The 25,893-nt window shown below is 44.3% G+C and overlaps 1 protein-coding gene across 2 annotated transcripts in view; it reads right to left on the reverse strand.

The window, feature by feature from the left end:
- PARM1 (prostate androgen-regulated mucin-like protein 1) overlaps nucleotides 1-25,893 on the reverse strand; it is a 106,007-nt gene that overhangs the window by 19,288 nt on the left and 60,826 nt on the right. For both annotated transcript variants that reach the window (XR_008891668.1, XM_056568174.1), the window contains exon 2: nucleotides 8,012-8,830. Coding sequence is in view for 1 of the 2 variants with exons in the window: in XM_056568174.1 (XP_056424149.1) it covers nucleotides 8,012-8,830 (819 nt within the window). In the remaining variant the exon portion in view is untranslated. The remainder of the gene's footprint in view (nucleotides 1-8,011; nucleotides 8,831-25,893) is intronic.

Below are 25,893 nucleotides of genomic sequence, written 5' to 3' on the forward strand. Positions count from 1 at the left end.
GCGCGACCTTTAAAAAAGGCCTATCCAGCAACATTAAAGATGTTCTGGCCGCACGAGAAATTCCTGCTAACCTGCATGAACTCATTCATCTAGCCACTCGCATTGACATGCGTTTTTCTGAGAGACATCAAGAGCTCCGCCAGGAAAAAGACTTAGATCTCTGGGCACCTCTCCCACAGTCTCCGTTGCAATCTACGCCTAGGCCTCCCGCCGAGGAGGCCATGCAAGTGGATCGGTCTCGCCTGACCCAGGAGGAGAGGAATCGCCGTAGGGAAGAAAATCTTTGTCTGTACTGTGCCAGTACCGAACATTTCTTGGTGGATTGCCCTATCCGTCCTCCACGTCTGGGAAAAGCACGCTCGCACACAGCTCTCGTGGGTGTGGCGTCTCTTGATTCAAAGTCGGCTTCTCCACGTCTCACGGTGCCCGTGCGGATTTCTCCTTCAGCCAACTCCTCCCTCTCAGCCGTGGCCTGCCTGGACTCTGGTGCCTCTGGGAATTTTATTCGGGATTCCTTGGTGAATAAATTCCGCATCCCGGTGACCCGTCTCGTCAAGCCACTCTACATTTCCGCGGTCAACGGAGTCAGGTTGGATTGCACCGTGCGTTACCGCACGGAGCCCCTCCTAATGTGCATCGGACCTCATCACGAAAAAATTGAGTTTTTGGTCCTCACCAATTGCACTTCCGAAATTCTCCTTGGACTACCCTGGCTTCAACACCATTCCCCAACCTTGGATTGGTCCACAGGGGAGATCAAGAGCTGGGGTACCTCTTGTTTCAAGGACTGCCTTAAACCGGTTCCCAGTGCTCCCTGCCGTGACCCTGTGGCTCCCCCTGTATCCGGTCTTCCTAAGGTCTTTATGGACTCTGCCTGCCATAAGAAATGCCTCTCCCCCCCTCCCAGTCCAGTCAGGCAAGCCTCGGTGCCTCCTCATGGCCCCCGTCCTGGTGTCACACTGCCCCGTGCCAGGCCTCGCCCTCTGCCCTCCCTCCCCATTCCCACTCCTGCTGTACTGCCTGCCGTTGAGGAAACCCTCCATTCTTTCCCGGTGTCCTCATCCCAGGGGAAGCAGTTACCGGACAAAGAGAAGGGGAGACCTAAGGGGGGGGTACTGTTACGCCTAGCGCTCCGGGTCCCCGCTCCTCCCCGGAGCGCTTACGGCGTCTCTCTCTCCGCAGCGCCCCGGTCGGTCCCGCTGACCGGGAGCGCTGCACTGTCATGGCCGTCGGGGATGCGATTCGCACAGCGGGACGCGCCCGCTCGCGAATCGCATCCCAGGTCACTTACCCGTCCCGGTCCCCTGCTGTCATGTGCTGGCGCGCGCGGCTCCGCTCTCTAGGGCGCGCGCGCGCCAGCTCCCTGAGACTTAAAGGGCCAGTGCACCAATGATTGGTGCCTGGCCCAATTAGCTTAATTGGCTTCCACCTGCTCCCAGACTATATCTGATCACTGCCCCTGCACTCCCCTGCCGGATCTTGTTGCCTTAGAGCCTAGTGAAAGCGTTACTGTGTTTGTCCATACTGTGTACTTGACCTCCTGCTATTGCCTTATTGACTACGATTCTTGCTGCCTGCCCCGACCTTCTGCTACGTCCGACCTTGCTTTTGTCTACTCCCTTGTACCGCGCCTATCTTCAGCAGTCAGAGAGGTTGAGCCATTGCTAATGGATACGACCTGGTCACTACCGCCGCAGCAAGACCATCCCGCTTTGCGGCGGGCTCTGGTGAACACCAGTAGTGACTTAGAACCGGTCCACTAGCACGGTCCACGCCAATCCCTCTCTGGCACAGAGGATCCACCTCCTGCCAGCCGGCATCGTGACAACAACTATAGATCCAAACAAATAGAATAGAAATAGAAGGCACTCATGATTCAGAAGACGTGCAATATTCTTTATTGAAGGTGCATAAAAACTTCCAGACGCCGGACTGCGATCAAACAGGTGCCATGGTTATAGCCATATCACGCCCCGCTTTTGGCGCTTCATCAGACCACGCCTATCATGAGGAGAATGGCCAGGTAAGTACCTTCTGACATGCCTCAGGATATGGGCGTTGACATCTTCCGTTAAAACTAACATTATTAAAAACAAAGAAATATCAAAGGAACCTAAATGTACTTATCATCGTAGCAAACAGGTAAATCGAGATAAAAGATAAAATCTCTGCAGGTATGGAAAGCTTATAGGTGCTGCATATCTTCTTAAGAAATGTTGTTCAGACCCAGCCCTCCCTCTGCGTTCATCCTAATCCATCTGGCTTCACTTTGTAGTAAGGCTTTTCGCCTATCTGCGCCTTCTGGAGTCATAATCTTTTCTATGCCAAAGAATGACAAACCTGCAGTAGATCCTCCATGTACTTCATTAATATGAGGTTCTAACTGAAGCAACATGCTCCCAGAATCGAGTATGCAGTGCTCTAATTGTACAACCGATATAGAATCTTCTGCAAGTACATACAATTGCATAGACTATAAAATTCGACCTACAGCACATTATATCTTTGAAGGTATGTGATACTCCACCAAAATTTACCACTTTGTCAGTGCAGATGAAGCTGCACCACTTACAGGAACCGCAGCCATAATTCCCTATGGGACTAAGTGGTCTCTAATGCTCTTACATTTTTTTTAAAAAGTTATTAATGGAAAATTATGTTCTTTGAGGTCGCTATAATTCTGTAATAAAAACCAATTGTTCTTGATTGACTTTTTAATTTTTTCCACCATCGGGCTGTATTGAAATGAAAAACCAAACCTATGAGAGGCGTTTTCTTGCTGTGTTGGGGGATTTCCTGCTATACTTTTTAGTTGTCTCTTTTTTCATTATTCTTTCTACTTTTTAATAGTTCAGATCTACTGGATTTAAATGCTCTGGACATAGCTTTTTCCAGGACATGACTGGGGTAGCCTCTTATAGACAGGCATTTTTTTTACTCATTCGCCTGTACTATAAAATCCTCTTCCCTGCTATTATTCCTTCTTAATCGCAAGAACTGACAATAAGGTATGGCGGACTTTACGTGGTCTGGATGATAACTTTGCACAAACCTCTCCAACTGTTGCAAAACTACAACTCTCTGGACTGACAGACCATGCATGCTGGGAGTTGTAGTTTTGCCAGAGCTGGAGGCACCCTGGTGGGGAAACACTGAGTAAGGTTCTGTTACCTAACTCTGCTACCAAACTCCCAGCATGCACTGATAGCCAAAGGGCATGCTGGGAGTTGTAGTTATGCAACAGCTGGAAGCACTCCCAGCAAGCCGAGACAGCAGTTTGCTGTTCATGCATGCTGGGCGTTGTAGTTATGCAACATCTGGAGTGCCACAGTTTAGAGATCACTGCACATCAAATCCCAGTATGCCCAGAGAGCAAATGGCTGTATGGGCATGCTGGGAGTTGTAGTTTTGCAAGATCTGAAGGGCCACAGTTTAGAGATTCTAAATTGTGGTCCTCATGATCTCCAGGCCACTTACCCAGATCACCACCGCTAAGTTTCTGCGCTGACGTCACCATGATCACGCCATGATCGCCGCTGCTGCCAAATTACATCATCGCCGCTGCCAGGTGATGTCATCGCCGCTGTTGCCGCCTGGATCGGGTGAGCTCCACCGTTCCCCCTCTCTGCCCGGACACCCAATGGTGGGCAGAGAGGGGAAACTGAACTTCAAACCCCCGCCCCTCTTCTGCGATTGGTCGGTCACTTCTGACTGATCAATCGCAGGGATAGGAGGGTTGGCACCCCTGCCAACTCACTCCTATCCCTTCAGGGGGATCGGGGCTGTGTCGGACAACCCCGATCACCCTTATTTTCCGGGTCACTGGAGACCCGTATAACTCAGAATCGCTGGTCTGAATAGACCAGTGATTTGCGGCAACTGCCGACATGAGGGGGTCTCGGGACCTCCCTTGGCGATGTCATGGGATGCCTGCTGAATGATTTCAGCAAGCATCCCTGTCCGGTCCCTGCCTGGCCAGCGGCGGGGACCGGAAAACCAGACGGCGTACCTGTCAGTTTTTCCATAAAGTTGCAAAATGTAGATTTTCTTTTCAATTCCCCACCCGAAATAATATTTTTTTGTTCCACTGTATATTTTATAGTAAAATGAAATGTATTGTTATACAGTATAATTGGCTGCACTAAAAACAAGCCTGTGGATGGAAAATAAAGTAGTTATGGCTCTTAAAAGGTGAAGAGGAAAAATAAAAAATGCTAAAATGGGTTAAAGATTCACATTTATTTATATAAGTTTAGAAATTCTCTTTAACCCCTTAAGGACTGAGGGTTTTTCGGTTTTTGCACTTTCGTTTTTTCCTTCTCACCTTTTAAAAATCATAACCCTTTCAATTTTGGACCTTAAAATCCATATGATGGCTTATTTTTTGCGCCACCAATTCTACTTTGCAGTGACATCAGTCATTTTACCCAAAAATCTAAAGCGAAACGGAAAAAAAATCATTGTGCGATGAAATTGAAGAAAAAATGTCATTTTGTATTTGTAACTTTTGGGGGCTTCCGTTTCTATGCAGTAAATTTTTCAGTAAAAATGACACCTGATCTTTATTTTGCAGGTCCATATGATTAAAATGATACCCTACTTATCTCAGTTTGATTTTGTCCGTACTACATGCACGGAAATTTATACGTTTAAAATTGTCATCTTCTGACCCCTATAACTTTTTTATTTTTCTGCGTATGGGGCGGTTTGAGGGCTCATTCTTTGCGCCATGATCTGACGTTTTTAGCGGTACCATTTTTGTATTGATCGGACTTTTTGATCGCTTTTTATTCATTTTTCATGATATATAAAGCGACCAAAAATACGTTATTTTGGACTTTGCAATTTTTTTTTTTGCGCGTACGCCATTGACCGTGCGGTTTAATTAATGATATATTTTTATAGTTCGGACATTTAGGCACATGGCGATACCACATATGTTTATATTTATTTTTATTTACATGGTGTTTTTTTTATGGGAAAAGGGGGTGATTTGAACTTTTAGTAAGGAAAGGGTTAAATCACATTTATGAACTTTTTTTTTACACTTTTTTTTTTTGCAGTGTTATAGCTCCCATAGGGACCTATAGCACTGCACACACTGATTGCCAGCACTGTTCACTGCAAAGTCAAAGTCTGCATCTCAGGCTTGGAGCAATCAATCGCCGAAGGGACACGTCGGAGGCAGGTAAGAGGACCCCCGCTCGTGTCCTAGCTGACCGGGAGACCACATTTTCACTGCGGTGGTCCCGATCAGCCCCACTGAGCAGCCGGGCAGCTTTCACTTTCGTTTTAGACTAAAGGGTTAATAGCCCGCGGCATTGCGATCGCTACCGCGCGCTATTAGCCCCGGGTCCCGGCTTCAGATATATACCGGGACCGACCCGATATGACGCGGGGTCACCGCGTGACCCTGCGTTATATCGCGGGAGCCGGCCAAGGACCTAAATATACGTCCTTGGTCGTTAAGGGGTTAATAGATGATTCATGAGTAAATAAGTACTCATTCTCCCTTGTTGTAGAGAATATGTAAGTGGAGCAGATCAAGTCCTCCATTACTTCAGCTATAGTCCCACAGTACTCCACTAATAAGTCATAAGAAGCTTATCTGTAGATCTCAGTGTGGGAGAGAAGAGATAAAAACACAACGTAATGTTATGTTATTACATGTGACCCAGTGACCAGCGCCTGCTGACCTTATCATCCGTAACCTGATCTGATGAACTAGATCCTTGAAGCATATGATCTAAGCTGGTGCCAAGTCATTTCCCAAGTAGAACTCTGCAAACTGTGGGGGAGATATAAAAAAAAACAAAAAAAAAAACATTTCTGTGATTTCTACACTAGCAAAGAGCTGGTGTGAAATTTTTGATGTAAAATGGACTCTCACCCCTTTGTAGTTAAGTAAATGTCATGTTTTACATGATATTTTCACTCACTTTTGCAAAACTGGTGTTACTAGTGTAAACCATGGATCATTCACATGTAAAACACTGAAAATATCTCATGGAAACTTTTTTGCGCCAAAATTTTGGACGTGAAGAGTTTTGAATATGACCCCCAGAGTCTTTCCTGTATGTATGTCATCTTCTGAAACATTTCTCGTACTGTCTAGTTTAGTTTTTGAAACCAAAGCATCTATTTTTCCCTATGGTATCCCAGAATAACATATTAAGGGCATGCTTCCAAGTTGTCTGCTTTTTTTTGTCTTGGGGATTTCTCTTTTCCAAAAGCTTCCCTGTAAGAGTATATTACTGCTCATCTCATGTGTGGAGCTCTGCAGAAGCAGAACAATGTAAACCCCACGTGTTTGTTTAATAAAATACAGGAAAAGTTGTGTAGCTTACAATCACAGCTTTATTGACCTTGGTTAATGTCCTAATCCTGAGCATTAGATATGAAATATGATATGAACTGTACACATTGCTATCTTTTATGACCATAAAAGATAGCAATGTATACAATGTTTCTATTAGCTCTGATGAGTTAGGATTAGTATGGTCAACCATAAAAGACAGCTACTAAAAAAAAATGTGTGCGGGGCATGTAACGTGCCGTTTTCAAGGAGAGCCAGGGCTCTGTACAAGAGTTTTAGATCGCGGTCAGACCCCCTGCGATCTAAAGCTAATTCCCTATCCTGCGGATACGTTTTTCACCACGAGACTTCACCTTTAATAGCCGTCTTATAAGTCTTTCAAGTTAAAAGCAGCCTTCAGCATATGTGCTATGGTAACCTCATGAAAACTTTTCTTTAAAGGTGTATTTCGGTGGGAAACATTTTTTTTTTTTTTTTAAATGAACTGGTGCCAGAAAGTTAAACAGATTTGTAAATTACTTCTATTAAAAAATCTTTACCCTTCCAGTACTTTTTAGCAGCTATATGCTACAGAGGATTTGTTTTCTTTTTTAATTTCTTTTTTGTGTTGTCCACAGTTCTCTCTGCTGACACCTGATGCCCATATCAGGAACTGTCCAGGGCAGGAGAAAATCCCCATAGCAAACCTATGCTGCTCTGGACAGTTCCAGATACAGGTATCAGGTGTCAGCAGAGAGCACTGTGGACAAGACAAAAAAGAAATTAAAAAATAAAACAATTTCCTCTGTAGCATACAGCTGCTAAAAAGTACTGGAAGGGTAAAGATATTTTTTAATAGAAGTAATTTACAAATCTGTTTAACTTCTTTCTAGCAACAGTTGATTTAAAAAAAATAAATAAAAAATGTTTTCCACCAGAGTGCCCCTTTAAGTTCAGAGTTTCAACAGGGACAATGAAGCAGAATTTCTATTGCAAATACTCCACAATTCTGGTGCACTCTGTGACAAAAACCTCACAGTGAAAGGGGCATGATTTATCAATGTTTATCAAGATTTTTGTGTAAAATTCTGGTGTAAATTAAAGGGGTTGTCCAGTGAAAGACAACTTATCCCCTATGCACCTGTGTTTGATGGTGGTTTCACATATTTTCTGTGATTTTTGTCCCAATGTTTATTTTTAACTGCATACAAACTGAGTGTTGTCTCAGGTTTTCCCAGGTTGCAATGTGACCCGAGACATTACATCACTAGTCAGGTGTTCATAGGAAGTCTGTATTTGTTTCAATGGGTGGAGTGACCACTAGGCGGGAGGGAGATCATTCTGCAAGGAATTGTAGTTTTGCAACAGCTGGAGGCACCCTGGTAAGAAAACACTGGTCTGTTGCATGGAAAGGGAGCACAGGTGTGTTTAAAGTGGCTGATGTGTGGGAGGAAGAAAAGTGACCTCACACTTACAAATAAGGAATCATGGGACTTGTAGTTGGAAGGAGGGAACTCCAACAGGAAATTGTAAGCCATATCATAAAAAGATGGCCACAGCGTTATGGTAATCTCACAACACAGCTATTGAACCTCAAGACAAGCACGAATCCTTCCTAAGCATGTCCATTACTGTCTGGCAGGTACACACTAAAATCCCCTTATGGTGGATAACAACTTTAATTTCTTGTCCCTCATAAATCTGCAAAACACTTACCTGGACTTAATGCCCTTGGAAGCTCAGAGCCACGTTCAGTTGCTGCATGAGTTGTGGATGGATCATCAGTTTTGATTGAAGGTATTAATTCAGTACTAACTATTGGGCTAATGTTTGGAGAAAGAATTGTCCCAGAAGATGCTGAAGTCCCTTGAGTGGCTGCCTTGGAAGAAGAAGAAACACCCTCCGCAGTAATAGTAGACATTGTACTTCCCATTTGAACAGTGCTTACTTTTTCTGTCTGGCCTTTACTTGTTGTGTTTGTGCTGGGCTTTGTTGGGACATTTGTATATGTGGATGAATTTGATGTGGATGGTCCACTGGTTGTATTTGATGATATTGTTGTACTGGATGATATAGTTGTGTTCAGATTTACTGATACCGCATTGGTATTTGTAGAGATTGCTGTTGTCGGAGCTGAGCCAGTTGAATTGGATGCTGCTGTTTGAGCTGAGTCAGGTGTAGGGGTTGTTGCTGTCCGAACTGAGTCAGGTGTAGGGGTTGCCTTTGTCTGAACTGAGTCAGGTGTAGGGGTTGCCTTTGTCTGAACTGAGTCAGGTGTAGGGGTTGCCTTTGTCTGAACTGAGTCAGGTGTAGGGGTTGCCTTTGTCTGAACTGAGTCAGGTGTAGGGGTTGCCGTTGTATGAATTGATTCTAATGAATTGCTTGTGTTGACAGTAGTAGACACTTTGATAGAAGTCATCACACTCTCAGTGTTTTTCGATGTGGTACTTTCTTCAGATACAGATGCTTTTGATGATAAATATGTGTCCTGTGCAGATGTAAAACTCGTTGTTGTTTGAGCTTTAACATGTAGACCTGTAAAAAAGAGAATCTATTAGAATCATGCAAAATCAAATCAACAAATTAGTAAAACTCACAAGTCTGATTCTCCAAATATTCCAGTGCCTTATGTTTACAACAGGATGTCAGACTCTAACTTCCTGTGGACTACGGAATGACATCATCACCTGCCAGACCCCTCCCCTCCAAGCGCTAGCGGATCAGGATAGATAGTAGCTATACACCTCCCCTGAAGATGTGTTCACACATTGCCCAACAACATATGATGGCCCCCAACATATGATGGCCCCGACATACGATAGTTTCAGAGCCCATCGTATGTTGAAGGCAGCATCAACATATGATGCTGCTGTGTGTTGAGGCCATCGCTAAAATGGCTATCTGGCAGCAATGACTGCTTCAGCAACTGCTGGATAGCTGTTTACCCAGTTTTCATCTAAGGAGACGGAAACCAGTGTATGGCACCGGCTCCTGACTCGAGCTTACACCATACCGGATGGTCACCAGCTTATACCTGTAGCTGAGGGCCGAGGTTAGAAGCCGACATGAGGTGATCACCATGGCCATTGTGGAGGTAGCCGGAGGGCTTACATCTGCTTCCTTCCAGGTCGGTGGCTCTTCATTTGATTGAGCCTGGCTGAAACAGGCTCCACCAATTAAGCACAGAGCGCACAGATCAATTGAGTTCTATGGAATCCCATTGATCTTCATGAGGACTCTAATTATTCCTCCTAAAAGTCCCTAATAAAGTGACTAGTAAAGGGAACTAATAAAGTGTTAAAAATAAAGTTTAAAAAAACACACATTAACCCCTTCCTTATTAAAAGTTTTAATCACACCCCTTTTCCCAAATTCCATATATAAATATGTAAACATATAAAAATAAACATATGTGGTATCGCAGCTTGTGCAAATGTCCGAACTATAAAAATAAAACTTTAATTAAACCGAATGGTCAATGGCATGTACATAAAAAATTACCAAAGTCCAAAATTGCATATTTTTGGTCACCTTGTGTGTTATAGGGGTCAGAAGAGGACAATTTTAAACATACTAATTTTTGTGCAAACAGTTATCATTTTTTAACAGAAGTAAAAAAAAAAATCAAACCTATATAAGTTGGGATCATTTTAATCATATGGATCTACACACACTCAACACACAATGGTCCTCCTGGAACTAATTACCAGTTTTCCATAGAGATATGTACTCCACATGCAATGGTTCCGGGGTTCCAGAACCAATTACCAGTTTTCCATAGAGATATGGACTCAACATACAATGATTCCAGGACTCCAGAATCAATTACTAGTTTTCCATAAACCTACAGTCATAGCCGTAATTGTTGGCACCCCTGAAACTTTTTTAGAAAATGAAGTATTTCTCACAGAAAAGGATTGCAGTAACACATGTTTTGCTATACACATGTTTATTCCCTTTGTGTGGATTGGAACTAAACCAAAAAAGGGAGGAAAAAAAGCTAATTGGACATAATGTCACACTAAACTCCAAAAATGGGCTGGACAAAATTATTGGCACCCTTTCAAAATTGTGGGAAAATAAGATTGTTTCAAGCATGTGATGCTCCTTTAACCCCTTAAGGACTCAGCCCATTTTGGCCTTAAGGACTCAGACAATTTAATTTTTACGTTTTCATTTTTTCCTCCTCGCCTTCTAAAAATCATAACTCTTTTATATTTTCATCCACAGACTAGTATGAGGGCTTGTTTTTTGCGCGACCTGTTGTCCTTTGTAATGACATAACTCATTATATCATAAAATGTATGGCGCAACCAAAAAACACTATTTTTTGGGAAAATTAAAAAGAAAAACGCAACTTTGCTAATTTTGGAAGGTTTCGTTTTCACGCCGTACAATTTATGGTAAAAATGACATGTGTTCTTTATTCTGAGGGTCAATACGATTACAACATTTTTTCGTTCACGCCGTTCACCATACGGGATCATTAACATTTTATTTTAATAGTTCGTACATTTACGCACGCGGCGATACCAAATATGTCTATAATATTTATTTTTTATGCTTTTTGGGGGTAAAATAGGAAAAAACTGACGTTTTACTTTTTTATTGGGGGAGGGGATTTTTCACTTTTTTTTACTTTTACATTTTTTTTTACACTTGAATAGTATAGGACATAGAACAGATCAGTGTTATCGGCGATCTTCTGCTCTGGTCTGCTCGATCTCAGACCAGAGCAGGAGACGCCGGGAGCCGGAAGGAGGAAGGTGAGGGGACCTCTGTGCGGCGTTCTGAATGATCGGATCCCCGCAGCAGCGCTGCGGGCGATCCGATCATTCATTGAAATCGCGCACTGCCGCAGATGCCGGGATCTGTATTGATCCCGGCACCTGAGGGGTTAATGGCGGACGCCCGCGAGATCGCAGGCCTCGGCCATTGCCGGCGGGTCCCTGGCTGCGATCAGCAGCTGGGATCAGCCGCGCATGACACGGGCATCGCTCCGATGCCCGCGGTTATGCACAGGACGTAAATGTACGTCCTGGTGCGTTAAGTACCACCGCACCAGGACGTACATTTACGTCCTGCATCCTTAAAGGGTTAAACTCACCATGGGCAAGTAACAGGTGTGGACAATATAAAATCACACCTTAAAGCAGATAAAAAGGAGAGAAGTTCACTTAGTCTTTGCATTGTGTGTCTGTGTGTGCCACACTAAGCATGGAAAACAGAAAGAGGAGAAGAGAACTGTCTGAGGACTTGAGAACCAAAATTGTGGAAAAATATCAACAATCTCAAGGTTACAAGTCCATCTAAAGAGATCTAGATTTGCCTCTGTCCACAGTGCACTGTAGCTAATCTCCCTGGGCGTGGACGGAAGAGAAAAATTGATGAAAGGTGTCAACGCAGGATAGTCCGAATGGTGGATAAGCAGCCCCAAAAAAATTCAAAAGATATTCATGCGGTCCTGCAGGCTCAGTGAGCATATCCATTGACATTTAAATGAAACGCTATAGCAGGAGACCCAGGAGGACCCCACTGCTGACACAGAGACATAGAAAAGCAAGACTACATTTTGCCAAAATGAACTTGAGTAAGCCAAAATCCTTCAGGGAAAACGTCTTGTGGACAGATGAGACCAAGATAGAGCTTTTTGGTGAAGCATCTCATTCTACTGAAAATGGAATGAGGCCTACAAAGAAAAGAACACAGTACTTACAGTGAAATATGGTGGAGGTTCAATGATGTTTTGCTGCCTCTTGCACTGAGTGCCATGAATGTGTGCAAGGCATCATGAAATCTGAGAATTACCAACGGATTTTGGGTCGCACTGTACAGCCCAGTGTCAGAAAGCTGGGTTTGTGTCATAGATCTTGGGTTTTACAACAGGACAATGACCCCAAACATATGTCAACAAGCAGCCAGAAATGGATGGCAACAAAGCGCTGGAGAGTTCTGAAGTGGCCAGCAATGAGTCCACATCAAAATCCCATTGAACATCTGTGGGGAGATCTTAAAATTGCTGTTGGGAAAAGGCGCCCTACCGATAAGAGAGATTTGGAGCAGTTTGCAAAGGAAGAGTGATCCAACATTCCGGCTGAGAGGTGTAAGAAGCTTATTGATGGTTATAGGAAGCGACTGATTTCAGTTATTTTTTCCAAAGGCTGTGCAACCAAATATTAAAGGGGAATTCCAGGCCAAATTTTTTTTATATATATCAACTGGCTCCGGAAAGTTAAACAGATTTGTAAATTACTTCTATTAAAAAATCTTAATCCTTCCAATAGTTATTAGCTTCTGAAGTTGAGTTGTTGTTTTCTGTCTAACTGCTCTCTCATGACTCACATCCAGGGAGCTGTGCAGTTCCTATGGGGATATTCTCCCATCATGCACAGCTCCCGGGACATGACATCATCATTGAGCAGTTAGACAGAAAACTTCAGAAGCTAATAACTATTGGAAGGATTATAATTTTTTAATAGAAGTAATTTACAAATCTGTTTAACTTTCCGGAGCCAGTTGAGATATATATATATATATATATATATATATATATATATATATATATAAAAAAGGTTTTGCCTGGAATACCCCTTTAAGTTAAGGGTGCCAATAATTTTGTCCAGCCCATTTTTGGAGTTTGGTGTGACATAATGTACAATTTTCTTTTTTTCCTCCCTTTTTTGGTTTAGTTCCAATACACATAAAGGGAATAAACATGTGTTTGTGCTCAGGGCTTACATTCGAGCTTGTAGTAGCAAGAGCTGAATACACAACTATGCAAAACCATACATTGACTTACCAAGCGGCTTGCGTTGTTCCGTACTTGCGATTTCACCTTACATACAAACCTATATAAATAAGAATGACTGGCGAAGCGGTTGAGTTGTGCCCATATGAGCGTATGAGGGAGGGTTAGGAGGGTACCTGCAAACCTGTGTGTTGCGGGTGCGTTTTATAGTGGTGCCTCCTGCATGACCCCGCCTGTAGGTGCAGGAGGGCGTGGGAATTCACGCCCCCTCGCACAAATGCAGCCCAAAAGGCTTCCTACTTGTGCTCAGGGCTTACATTCCAGCTTGTAGTAGCAAGCGCTAAATACACAACTATGCAAAACCATACATTGACTTACCGTACTTGCGATTGCACCTTACATACAAACCTATGTACCTATATAAATAAGAATGAATGGCGAAGCGGTTGAGTTGTGCCCATAACCGCGTATGAGGGCACGCCTATAGAGGGCAAAAAATCAAGAAGTAGAATTGATAACAACATCCCTTACCATAATAACCAACACCACAACTAGTCATGTCTATCTTCCCCTAAACTGTTCATGCTAGACTCAAGGAACCAAGAGAGTTGTACCTGCCGGCTGGTGACCACCTAAGGCAGTATCTGACACTCAGAGAATATGTTGGTGACACCTACTGCGTCCGGCCCAGCACTGGAATGGGACCTGACTACGTGCTAGCTGATTCGTTCATATTGGCATGCTCGCTGTGGTAATTGCAGAAAGGGGAACCGATAGAGCTTGTCGGGCATCACATGTCCTCCTGTCCCTGCTGATAAGTGTCAAAAACTTCATTATTAGTTAGTGATATGAAGAGTTGACTGGACTGTACCATGAGCCATATCCTAACCTGCCAACATACCGTCCCGAATATGGTCTCAGGAGTAATGACCTGCAGCGAACGACGGGCCTCCTCATCCTGATCATGCCTGCAGACTCGACAGATCTCAGTAACAAATTAAGCCTAAGGACTATCATGCCTGCAGAGAGGCATCAACAGAACCACTGTGTCCGCAGACATGACCAACCTCTCCATGACTATCGAGCCCGCAGGTTCTGAAAGGTCTTTCATGCCCTAGTGCCTGTGGACGGCCTCTATGTGACTGTCGTACCTGTAACCTGACAGGTCTCGCATACCCTCGTGCCTGTGGATGTGACAGGTCTTTGCATAGCTGCTGTGCCCTGAAAGGCAGTCTGACTCGAACCTCGTACCTGTAGGCGTGACAGGTCTTTGAGTAACCCTCGTGTCTGTGGAAGAGATAGCTGTTAGCGTGACGCTGACATGAGTGGACAAGACAGATTAATGCGTGAAATAACCGCCTATCAAACTCAAAAAACACCCCAAAAGGGGGAATGAGGGGTCCTAAGACACAATAACTACAAACCCCAGGGCCGAAGCCCAGGAGTCACTAACTCCCCTCTTAATAAGTCCCCTAAAATATAACTTTTATTAGTGTGATAAAATATTCCCACTCAATTGGTTAAAAATAAATGTCAGAGTGTTGCTTGAACAGTAAAAAATAACCAGTGGGGGACCCCCTGTCTGATAATGTAACTGTTTTAGCGGCGCTGCAGCCTGCCGCAATGGCAACACTATGACGTGCAACTTAAAATATAAGCACAGCCACCCCCGACATGTTTCGCTGTTGAGACAGCGTTATCAAGAGGTAATGTGGCTACAATGTGACCCAAACACCGGCGGGGCTATTTATAAGCTGGTGTCACTCATCATCATTAGTGGACCGGTCTCCTAATCCAATCAGGAGACCTGTAACGGACCCTTGATGCCCCAGCCAATGCTAGAAGCCGAACCGGAACCCTTCCGAGTCGAGACTCTACCTGCGCACCTATCCTAATACCTGTGTTTATGACGTAGGACCAAGGTGGGAGTCTCTCAACATACCGTCATCGCTGCGTGACCGGATCTCGCCTCGTGCGAGAGTTCGCCGCGCCTGCGTGGTTAGCAGCGCTGGATACTAGTCCATTGCGCGTGCGCCGAGCTCGGCGCCGTACTGCGCATGTTTCCGGACTTATACTCAGACCGCTGGATGACAGCGCCTTTTATGTGTATATCACCCGACTCTATCTGTGGTCCATTCAACCACTTAGTTACCACTACGGCCATAGATACCATAAATGAACCATGGAAAATATGTGGCTAAGGTATATTAATTTAAGAGCAGAGGTATTATGTATGGTATTAGGGTACTGGCCCATACGTATAGTATAAAGTAGTAGTGTATCTATTATGACGATAATCATCAAATTATACTTCTTGTGAAAGTGGTATGTCTATCATGACGATAATCATCAGGCATAGACTTCTTGTGAGAAAAATTTAATTAACTAAGGTGAGTATAGATACATAAGGTATATTAAGATCATTAAGGTAAGTATAGGTACTAAAGGTTCGTGTTCGTGTTATTCATATTGACTGACAATTGTGTCAGTTGTGGTCACATAGTAAGTAATGGTTAATGGTGGGATACAAAAAATGTAAGATAATGCAATGATAAAGACAGCAGGCAGCTGAATGTTTGTTATTATCACATGATGATATTTTATAAGAAGGCTGCAAACGAGAATCCTTCGTTAAGGCCCAACGGTGCCTTACTTTTAAGAAGAAAGATCCATTTTGCTTCTTCACGGAGGAGGCGAACATCAATGTTGCCCTTACGGGGGCCTAATTTTAAATGACACAGTCCATAAAAATGAAGATCCTGTATTCGTCCCTGATGTATGCTCTGGACGTGTCTGGCAAGTGGGGTATCAACCATAGTCCGTATGTTACTTAGATGCTGAGACATGCGTCTGCGTAATTCTTGTGTGGTTTTACCCACATATAGCTTCGGACAGCTGCATCTGGCTACATATACCACATTCCGCGTGCCGCAGTTGATAAACTGTTGTATATCATACTCTCTCTGATCAACTGGATTTACCAGCTTCTTGGTTCTTGGGATCAGGTCACAGTAGTGGGGATGCGACCAAATCTGACATACAGACGGGGCCCTAGCCTTCGCGATCAGTTAGTGCATAGTCATCTTCAGACGGAGGAGGGTCCTTCCACTTGGCTCCAGAATAGGACAGTGGGTTCCTATCCCTGTGGCCATTGTAAGTTCTGTGACCTGATCCCAAGAACCAAGAAGCTGGTAAATCCAGTTGATCAGAGAGAGTATGATATACGACAGTTTATCAACTGCGGCACGCGGAATGTGGTATATGTAGCCAGATGCAGCTGTCCGAAGCTATATGTGGGTAAAACCACACAAGAATTACGCAGACGCATGTCTCAGCATCTAAGTAACATACGGACTATGGTTGATACCCCACTTGCCAGACACGTCCAGAGCATACATCAGGGACGAATACAGGATCTTAATTTTTATGGACTGTGTCATTTAAAATTAGGCCCCCGTAAGGGCAACATTGATGTTCGCCTCCTCCGTGAAGAAGCAAAATGGATCTTTCTTCTTAAAAGTAAGGCACCGTTGGGCCTTAACGAAGGATTCTCGTTTGCAGCCTTCTTATAAAATATCATCATGTGATAATAACAAACATTCAGCTGCCTGCTGTCTTTATCATTGCATTATCTTACATTTTTTTGTATCCCATCATTAACCATTACTTACTATGTGACCACAACTGACACAATTGTCAGTCAATATGAATAACACGAACACGAACCTTTAGTACCTATACTTACCTTAATGATCTTAATATACCTTATGTATCTATACTCACCTTAGTTAATTTAATTTTTCTCACAAGAAGTCTATGCCTGATGATTATCGTCATGATAGACATACCACTTTCACAAGAAGTATAATCTGATGATTATCGTCATAATAGATACACTACTACTTTATACTATACGTATGGGCCAGTACCCTAATACCATACATCTTTAATACCTCTGCTCTTAAATTAATATACCTTAGCCACATATTTTTCATGGTTCATTTATGGTATCTATGGCCGTAGTGGTAACTAAGTGGTTGAATGGACCACAGATAGAGTCGGGTGATATACACATAAAAGGCGCTGTCATCCAGCGGTCTGAGTCTAAGTCCGGAAACATGCGCAGTACGGCGCCGAGCTCGGCGCACGCGCAATGGACTAGTATCCAGCGCTGCTAACCACGCAGGCGCGGCGAACTCTCGCGCGAGGCGAGATCCGGTCACGCAGCGATGACGGTATGTTGAGAGACTCCCACCTTGGTCCTACGTCATAAACACAGGTATTAGGATAGGTGCGCAGGTAGAGTCTCGACTCGGAAGGGTTCCGGTTCGGCTTCTAGCATTGGCTGGGGCATCAAGGGTCCGTTACAGGTCTCCTGATTGGATTAGGAGACCGGTCCACTAATGATGATGAGTGACACCAGCTTATAAATAGCCCCGCCGGTGTTTGGGTCACATTGTAGCCACATTACCTCTTGATAACGCTGTCTCAACAGTGAAACATGTCGGGGGTGGCTGTGCTTATATTTTAAGTTGCACGTCATAGTGTTGCCATTGCGGCAGGCTGCAGCGCCGCTAAAACAGTTACATTATCAGACAGGGGGTCCCCCACTGGTTATTTTTTACTGTTCAAGCAACACTCTGACATTTATTTTTAACCAATTGAGTGGGAATATTTTATCACACTAATAAAAGTTATATTTTAGGGGACTTATTAAGAGGGGAGTTAGTGACTCCTGGGCTTCGGCCCTGGGGTTTGTAGTTATTGTGAAATAACCGCCTATGAGTCGTGAAATTGTAACTCTATGACCTGTGTTTAGGGAAATATTGACGAAGCCGTGAATCTCCCTGCAGGCGTGGCAGGTGGAGATGGTATGCAATCCCTGGGTTCATTTTTAATTTTTTCTTCAGTAATGAAGGAGTGAATGGCAGCTGAGTGCCTGACATAATGTATGCGTGGTGACGTGAGATGAGACTAAGTGTATGCTGTTGCGCTGAAGAAGAGTCAGAACAGCATACGCAGGGGCCCCCACTGAAGACGTGTCAGCCGGACGGTTGACCCACTGTTGCACTGAAGCAGAGTCAGGAACAACAGACTTCACCAGGACCCCGACTGGAGCGAGTTCGACCTGGGAACTTGGTGGGTGAGAGGGCGCGCGAGGCTCTGAAGACGTGTTAGTAGCAGCATCTGTGTGTGAAACGAGTAACAGTGGTAAGCAAACAAGAGTGGTGAAAGTGACATGGAACAGTGGGTACGTGTTGTGAAGTACATACGTAAGAGTGTACATGTTTTCCATCATTTTTTTTTTTTTTTTGTGTGTGATCTGAAGGAGTCTATAACCACAGTTGCTTGGCGTAACCCCCTGTAGGCATGGCATATGAGGGTTACGCCAACCATCCGTGTTTCATGGTGTCGTAGCTCTGAAGAAGTGTCAGTAAAAGCAACCACGCAGTGCTGCCCCCTGCAGACGTGGCAGGTATGATGGGGAAACAACCACCTATGTGTCATGATGTTGTATTCAGAAGACATGACTGTAACAACGAATGAGTAGCGGATTTCCCTGCAGGACGTGGCAGGTGAAGTGGGTGTACACCACTTGTGTCGTGGTATTAATGTGCAGAATGACGTGTCAGCGACAACAATATAAAGCAAGCTGTAGGACAAGTTAGGTAATTGGTGAGCGTATGGCAAGATACAGATGCTTAACTGTGACTGAGCAGTTACTATGGTAATGTGAGTGTGGCATATCAACTACAGGGACCAACCGCCGGTATCGACGTGTGTGCAGGGTAACTATTTGTGATTGTACCGTACCACCTGAGAATATCTGTACAGTGAGAAGTTACAAGCGTAAGTATGGTTTGCCGAGTAAGATTATGCGTATGAACAGTAGTAGCTATGAGCAAAAGTGCGGCAACACAGTGAGGAGCTAGACACGACGATAGTTGTGAGCGTACATTCAGTGCAACCTGTAGCGCACATGTATTGATGCAGCGGCACATGTGAGTGCGATATGACCATGATGGGCACGATGCGTTGCTGCAAGTATGAGCGTTCGGCACTATGACTGTACTCACAGTATGTGACGTGATGCGCGTATGTACTGTGTGTAATAATGGAACTGTACCCACTGCATGGAACTATCATATGAACTGTAAAAGTACTATAGCTGCAGTCGCAGCATAAAACATTATGAGCTATATGCAACAATGTGACTGTACTCCCTGAATGCAACAGTGTGAGCGTGTGTACTGTGTGTGATACTACATCTGTACCCACTGTGTGCGACTGGGCGTGTGAATTGAATGCAACAGCAACTGTACTCACTAAGTGACACCGCATACGTACCGTACACGATACCACAGCTGTACCCACTGTATGTGACACTGTGAGCGTGTATTATATGCAATGACGTGACTGTACTTGCTGCATGTGACCCTGAACATGAGTGAACTGTAAATGACGTGCTGTACCCACTGCATGAAGCACTATGACGTGTGTGCTCTGTACAACACTGAAACTGTATGCCCTGCGTGTACCACTAAGAGCGCCTGTTGTGCAGGATGAAAATTATGAATGTTTATACGCGGTGTGAATGCATGCGCGTAAGTGCAGTATGAAGCGGCGAGCGGTATAGTACTGACATTACGTAAGAGTAGTAAATGTTGTGAGTGTATGTACCGTATACGTGTTGCGTGCAGTGTGAAAGCCATGAGTTTATGTATCGTGTGAAGCTACGTGTGGAAACAGTCTATGAGTGACTGCATGGTATGAGTGCTGAGAGTAGCTGCATGGTGTAAACGCTGAGGAGATTGCACAGTATAAGATGGTATGGGTGACTGCACGGAATGAGTGCCGAGCGACTGCACAATATCAATGATGAGTGACTGCGCAGTATGACGCTGTGAGTGAGCGGACTGCAAGAAGCTGTGAGCGACTGCCTGGTATGACGCTATGAGCGGCTGCATGGTATGAATACTATGAGTGACTGAACGGTGTAAATGCTACGAGTGACTGCACAGTAAGAACGCTGTGGGTGAACTGTGACGGTATGTACTCAACATATGATGGTTTCAACATACAATGGTCCTCCTGAAACCAATTAATGTCATATGTTGAGGGACCACTGTATGGCAAAAAAAAAAAAAAAAAAAAAAGAGAGATTGTAGTGCAATTGTGTAAAATATGGTAAAAATTTATTTTTAAAAAATCGCTGCAAAACTGCTAAAATGCTGTAAATATTTTTGAAAAATGTAGTCAAAATTCAACAAGTAAACATAGCCTAAAGACATTACATATTCCCAAAACATCTCAATTGCGATTATAGGTGAAATCACTTTATTTTCATAGCAATATTTGGCTCAAAACACATTCAGCAAGAAAACACATCAGAGCTGCACTGTGTGAACTGACACCAACCCACTTATGAGTCTGAGTTCCCCTGGGTGATCTCCAGCACTAGCAGCCCAATGAGATGACCCGCTGCAATAGTCAAACACACCAGTCAAAGTGAGAGAATTAATGGGAAATGTAGGCCGCACTACAGAACCCGCATCATTGTGTATTTGTAAACCAAAATAAAGCATATTCCATGCATGCCACATCAACAAAAAGAGATAATCAAAAGGCATACTCTAAAACCTCTCCATTATTCATTAATAATAGTCTATGCTGTACTAGACCAAAGTACTTCTCTAACCTGTTATATTTCAAAAAGTGTATTCTCACCTTTTGTAGGAACAGTCGGGGAGATTTATCAAAATCTGTGCCAAGAAGCTATTTTATTGGCTGCTATGGGATACTGCACAAGTTTTCCTCTGCATGAGTACAGTATGTATCAGCTTTTTATTTTTACATTGTAGTTTAGTAGTCTATTCTATTCCATACAGATACATATAGTACAAATAAACAATTGAAAAAAAAGAAACTAATGCATTACAAGGACCATCATTTTGGTTTTCCCTTTCCATTAGTGGCCCCCACTTGTAGAATGATTGGTTTTATGAGAATACCTTACGACATTGGAGGTCATTTACTAAAGTCATCCTAAAAGTTATTTTTTTTCTGGTTTTGCGCTCAAATTGTGTCACACGCTTTGTGCACCAGAATCTGTGACCAAAACATCCAACCATCCCGACCAATTCTCCATTTTACTCAGAAAACCTATAAAAGGGGAAAGGGGGCATGGCTACTAATGTTCCCACATAAAATGTGGTGGATTTGAGCTCTGGAAAACCCAACAGTTCATAGAGGTTGCAAAAAAAAAAAAAAAAAAAAAGTAGGAAAAAGTGCAAAATGTAGAGAAAAATTTGCAAATACCATGGAAAAATGCCTGTTGGGAAGAAAAACCCACAAAAAAAACTACACTCCACTTACAAAATGAGGCCTAATGGCCCTGATTTACTATAAGGCTTTTTCGAGTAGCTTTTGTAGGGTTTTTGTTGATTCGGATGTGTCGTGTGCCAGAATTTGCTACAAAAAAACCTACTAACTCTCCACTACAATACTGAAGTTGCCTAAAAAGTAGCGTGCTCGTTGTCCCCAACAGTTTTGAAAAATCCTAACATATTTACTAATGTTTCCACATAAAATGTGGTGGATTAGAGCTCAGGAAAAAAAAAATGTAGGGGAACTTGCAAATGGTAAGGAATATTAGAAAATACCATGGAAAAATACCTGTTGGGGGAAAAAAACCCTCAAAGAACTCCACTCTTAGTACAGCAGGGTCTTTGCCTTTCATTATCTTGGATTCCTTAGAGGCACCAAATTCCTATACAGACTCTTTCTATTGCATTAGTGTGGGGTATCCTAAACTTTGTTGCTCGGTATGTTCATTTTGTGATTGTTTAACTGGGCTTTCACTTTTGCACTTAGTATTAGGTGTGATACTGTATACTTTTATATTTTTCTGCTCAGCTTCTATATTGAGAATGTACGACTTCCAATGCAGCATGCTTTATATGCTGTTATGTTTGCAGTGGCGTTGCCACCGGGGTGCGGGGGGTGCGGCCCGCACCGGGTGACACCATCCTGATGGGGTGACACCAGGTACGCCATCGGTCCTCAGTTGCGCTGCCTGTCTCCATACTAGCAGCCCCCACGGCCCCCACTTGCGCTGCCTCTGTAAGAGCATCCCCCCCCCCGGTCCTCACTTGTTGCGTCTCCGTACTAGCACCCCCCCCCCCCCCCGTCACCTGCACAGTGAACCGGCCTGCGCCCCCACGTCTTCTGTTGCGCCGGTCCGACGTCCCTCCGCAGGGCCTGCGCAGTAGGACGTGACGTCACTCGCAGAGCGACCGGAGAGAAGGAGCGCTGCGCTGGATGGGTGAGTGAGTGTCTGTCTCTCTCTGTTTGTGTGTCTCTGTCTGTGTGTGACTGTGTGTGTGTGACTGTGTGTGTGACTGTGTGTGTGTGTGACTGTGTGTGTCTGTGAGTGTGTGTCTCTCTGTGTGTGTGACTGTGTGTGTCTGTCGCAATCTCTGTGTGTGACTCTGTCTTTGTGTGACTCTGTGTGTGTGTGACTCTGTGTGTGTCTCTCTGTGATTGTGTGTCTCTCTGACTGTGTGTGTGTGTGTCTCTATCTATCTGTGTGTGTGTGTCTCTGTGTTGTGTGTGTGTGTTTTTTTTGTGTGTGGGGGGAGGGTTTTTTTTTTTGAACCAGCGATCTAATATGGGGAGACTTTGACCTATTGTGGGGAACATGCAAGGGAACCTGCGGCCTAATGGGGGGAAACTACTACCAAATGTGGGGAATCTATGCTACCTAATGTGGGGAAACTGCTACCTAATGTTGGAAAATTGCTACCTAATGTGCGAAGGCTGCTACATAATGTGGGAAAACTGCTACCTAATGTGGGGATTCTGTGCTACCTAATGTGGAGAAACTTCTACCTAATGTGTGGAATCTGTGCTACCTAATGTGTGGAATTTGTGCTACCTAATGTGTGGAATCTGTGCTACTTAATGTGGGGAAATTACTACCTAATGTGGGGTAACTGGTACCAAATGTGGGGAATCTATGCTACCTAATGTGGGGAAACTGCTACGTACCTAATGTGGGGGAACTGCTGCCTACCTAATGTGGAGAACTGCTACCTACCTAATGTGGGGGAACTGCTACCTACCTTAAGTGGGGGAACTGCTGCCTACCTAATGCTCCCCCCCCCTGGCAGTAGCACCCTCATCATCCACCAGCAACCCCCCCAGCAGCAGCACCTCCATCAGCAGATCCTGATGGTGGATGATGGGGGTGCTCCTGCCAGGAGGATGATCCTGCCGATGGACGATGGGGGTGATACTGCCAGGGGGGATGGCCAGTAGCACCCTCATCATCCTCCAGAAACACCTCCCCAGTACTAGCACCCCCATCATCAACTAGCAACACCACCAGATTTATATTCAGAGGGTACAGTATGTGGCAGATTTATATTCAGAGGGTACAGTGTGTGGCGGTATATTCAGAGGGTACAGTATGTGGCAGATTTATATTCAGAGTGTACAGTATGTGTTGGTATTCAGAATGTACAGTGTGTGGTAGTATTATATTCAGTGGGTATGGTGTATGGAAGGTTTATAATCAAAGAGTATAGTGTATAGTAGTATGATATTTAGAGGATACAGTGTCTGGCAGGTTTATAATAATTATTGTTTTCATATAGAGGATGAGAATGCACTGACATAGTGAGGAGACGTCTGGGCGTCACATTCTGCAGAGAGAAGATTTAGCTGGACCCAGTGGTATGTACCATCTGAATTAGATAAGGGAAGACTATAGAGAAGACGTCACCTGTAGTCACTGATATCATTGTGTATTCTCCTCTCTATGTCCTATCAGAGCTGTAGTCACTTGTCAGTTCTACAGTTATGATGAGTGAAACTACAACTCCCAGCATAACCTCACCACTGCATAAAGGGGTACTCTACTGGAAAAAAAAAATGTTTTAATCAACTGGTGCTACAAAGTTAAACAGATTTATAAATTACTTCTACTTAAAAATCTTAATCCTTCCAGTACTTATTAGATGCTGTATAAGTGATTCACAGGAAGTTCTTTTCTTTTTTAATTTATTTTCTGTCTAACCACAGTGCTCTGTGCTGACACCTCTGTCCATGTCAAGAACTGTCCATAGTAGGAGCAAATCCCCATTGCAAACCTCTCCTGCTCTGGACAGTTCCTAACATGGACAGACAGAGCACTGTGGACAGACTGGAAAGAACTACACAACTTCCTGTGGAGAATACAACAGCTTATATAAGTACTGTAAGGATTAAGATTTTAAATAGAAGTAATTTAAAAATCTGTTTAACTTTCTGGCACCAGTTGATATAAAAGTAAATGTTTTCCAGTGGAGTACCCCTTTAAGTAATTCTGGGAGCTGTATATTTAAATGGTGAAAACTTCTTTAACACTTTCCCATTCTGTGGCAGCTGGTATATCTGATTATTATACTGGAATTTCTCACAATGCGCTACAACAGTGGTGTCTGTCACAACAGGCTAAAAACTTACTGAGGGGGGGGAATGTATGGGAGTGACACCATTTTCTACCGCACCGGGTGACACCAACCCTAGCAACGCCTCTGTATGTTTGTACTTTCTTTATTCCTTTAGGCAACGTTCACATATGCATATTTTCTTCTGCAGATCCGCTGCAGAAAATGTTGCTGCCCATTGACTTCAATAGGTAGCAAATCTGCAGCAGAAAATACGCACATGTGAACATACCCTTAAAGGGGTTCTCCGCTGCTTAGACATCTTATCCCCTATCCAAAGGATAGGGGATAGGATGCCTGATCGCGGGAGTCCCGCCGCTGGGGACCCCAGGGATCTTGCACGCGGCACCCCATTTGTAATCAGTCCCCGGAGCGTGTTCGCTCTGGGTCTGATTACCGACGACCACAAGGCCGGCGGCGTGTGATGTCACGCCTCCGCCCCCATGTGACGTCACGCTCCGCCCCTCAATGCAAGATTACGGGAGGGGGCGTGACAGCTATCACAAGCGGAGCTTGGCATCACACGGGGCGGAGGCGTGACCTCACACGCCGGCCTTGTGGTCGTCGGTAAACAGACCCGAAGCGAACACGCTTCGGGGACTGATTACAAACAGGGTGCCGCGTGCAAGATCCCTGGGGTCCCCAGCGGCGGGACTCCCGCGATCATGCATCTTATGCCCTATCCTTTGGATAGGGATAAGCACCAGAGAACCCCTTTAAGGGTATGTTCACACACGACGTATATGCACTGTATTTCACGCTGTGCATATACTACATATTCTTCTGTTAGCTGACACACACAGGGCTACCCAGCAACAGCCCTGTGTGTCCATTGAGGTTTGGAGGCTGGTCCGCGCGCCACAGTTATGTCGGATTGCGGCCCCGTCTCTAAAACTAACTGAACACACAGGGCTGCTGTCAGGTAGTCCTGTGTGTCAGCTAACAGAAGAATATGTAGTATATTTCATGCTGTGCAGTCACACTCACGCAGTATTCAGTCATTTAGAGTTCAATGTAAACAAAATGACTGAACATATGGTAGCTTCAAATCCTGTTCATCAAATATGTGCAGGATACTTTACATGTAAACATACCCTAAATAAGACTTTAAATGAGACTTAAATAAGACTTTTATGTGGTACCATGATGTTACACTGCTAGCCTCATGACAGTGGGTGCTATATCTGTATGCAGTGACATATGCCAGAGCCTGCTGTTAGAAGTATACATCAGGAACTACTCCTCATCAGGAGCGGACTGACAACACTTGGGACCCCTTACGAAAAAAAGGCAAGGGCCCCTGCTAGTCTCTGCAGCTTGTCAATCTTCTGCCACGCCCCTATTCCACCCAAATCCCA

This window comes from Hyla sarda, chromosome 1 (genome assembly GCF_029499605.1).
Source record: "Hyla sarda isolate aHylSar1 chromosome 1, aHylSar1.hap1, whole genome shotgun sequence".
Taxonomy (NCBI): domain Eukaryota; kingdom Metazoa; phylum Chordata; class Amphibia; order Anura; family Hylidae; genus Hyla; species Hyla sarda.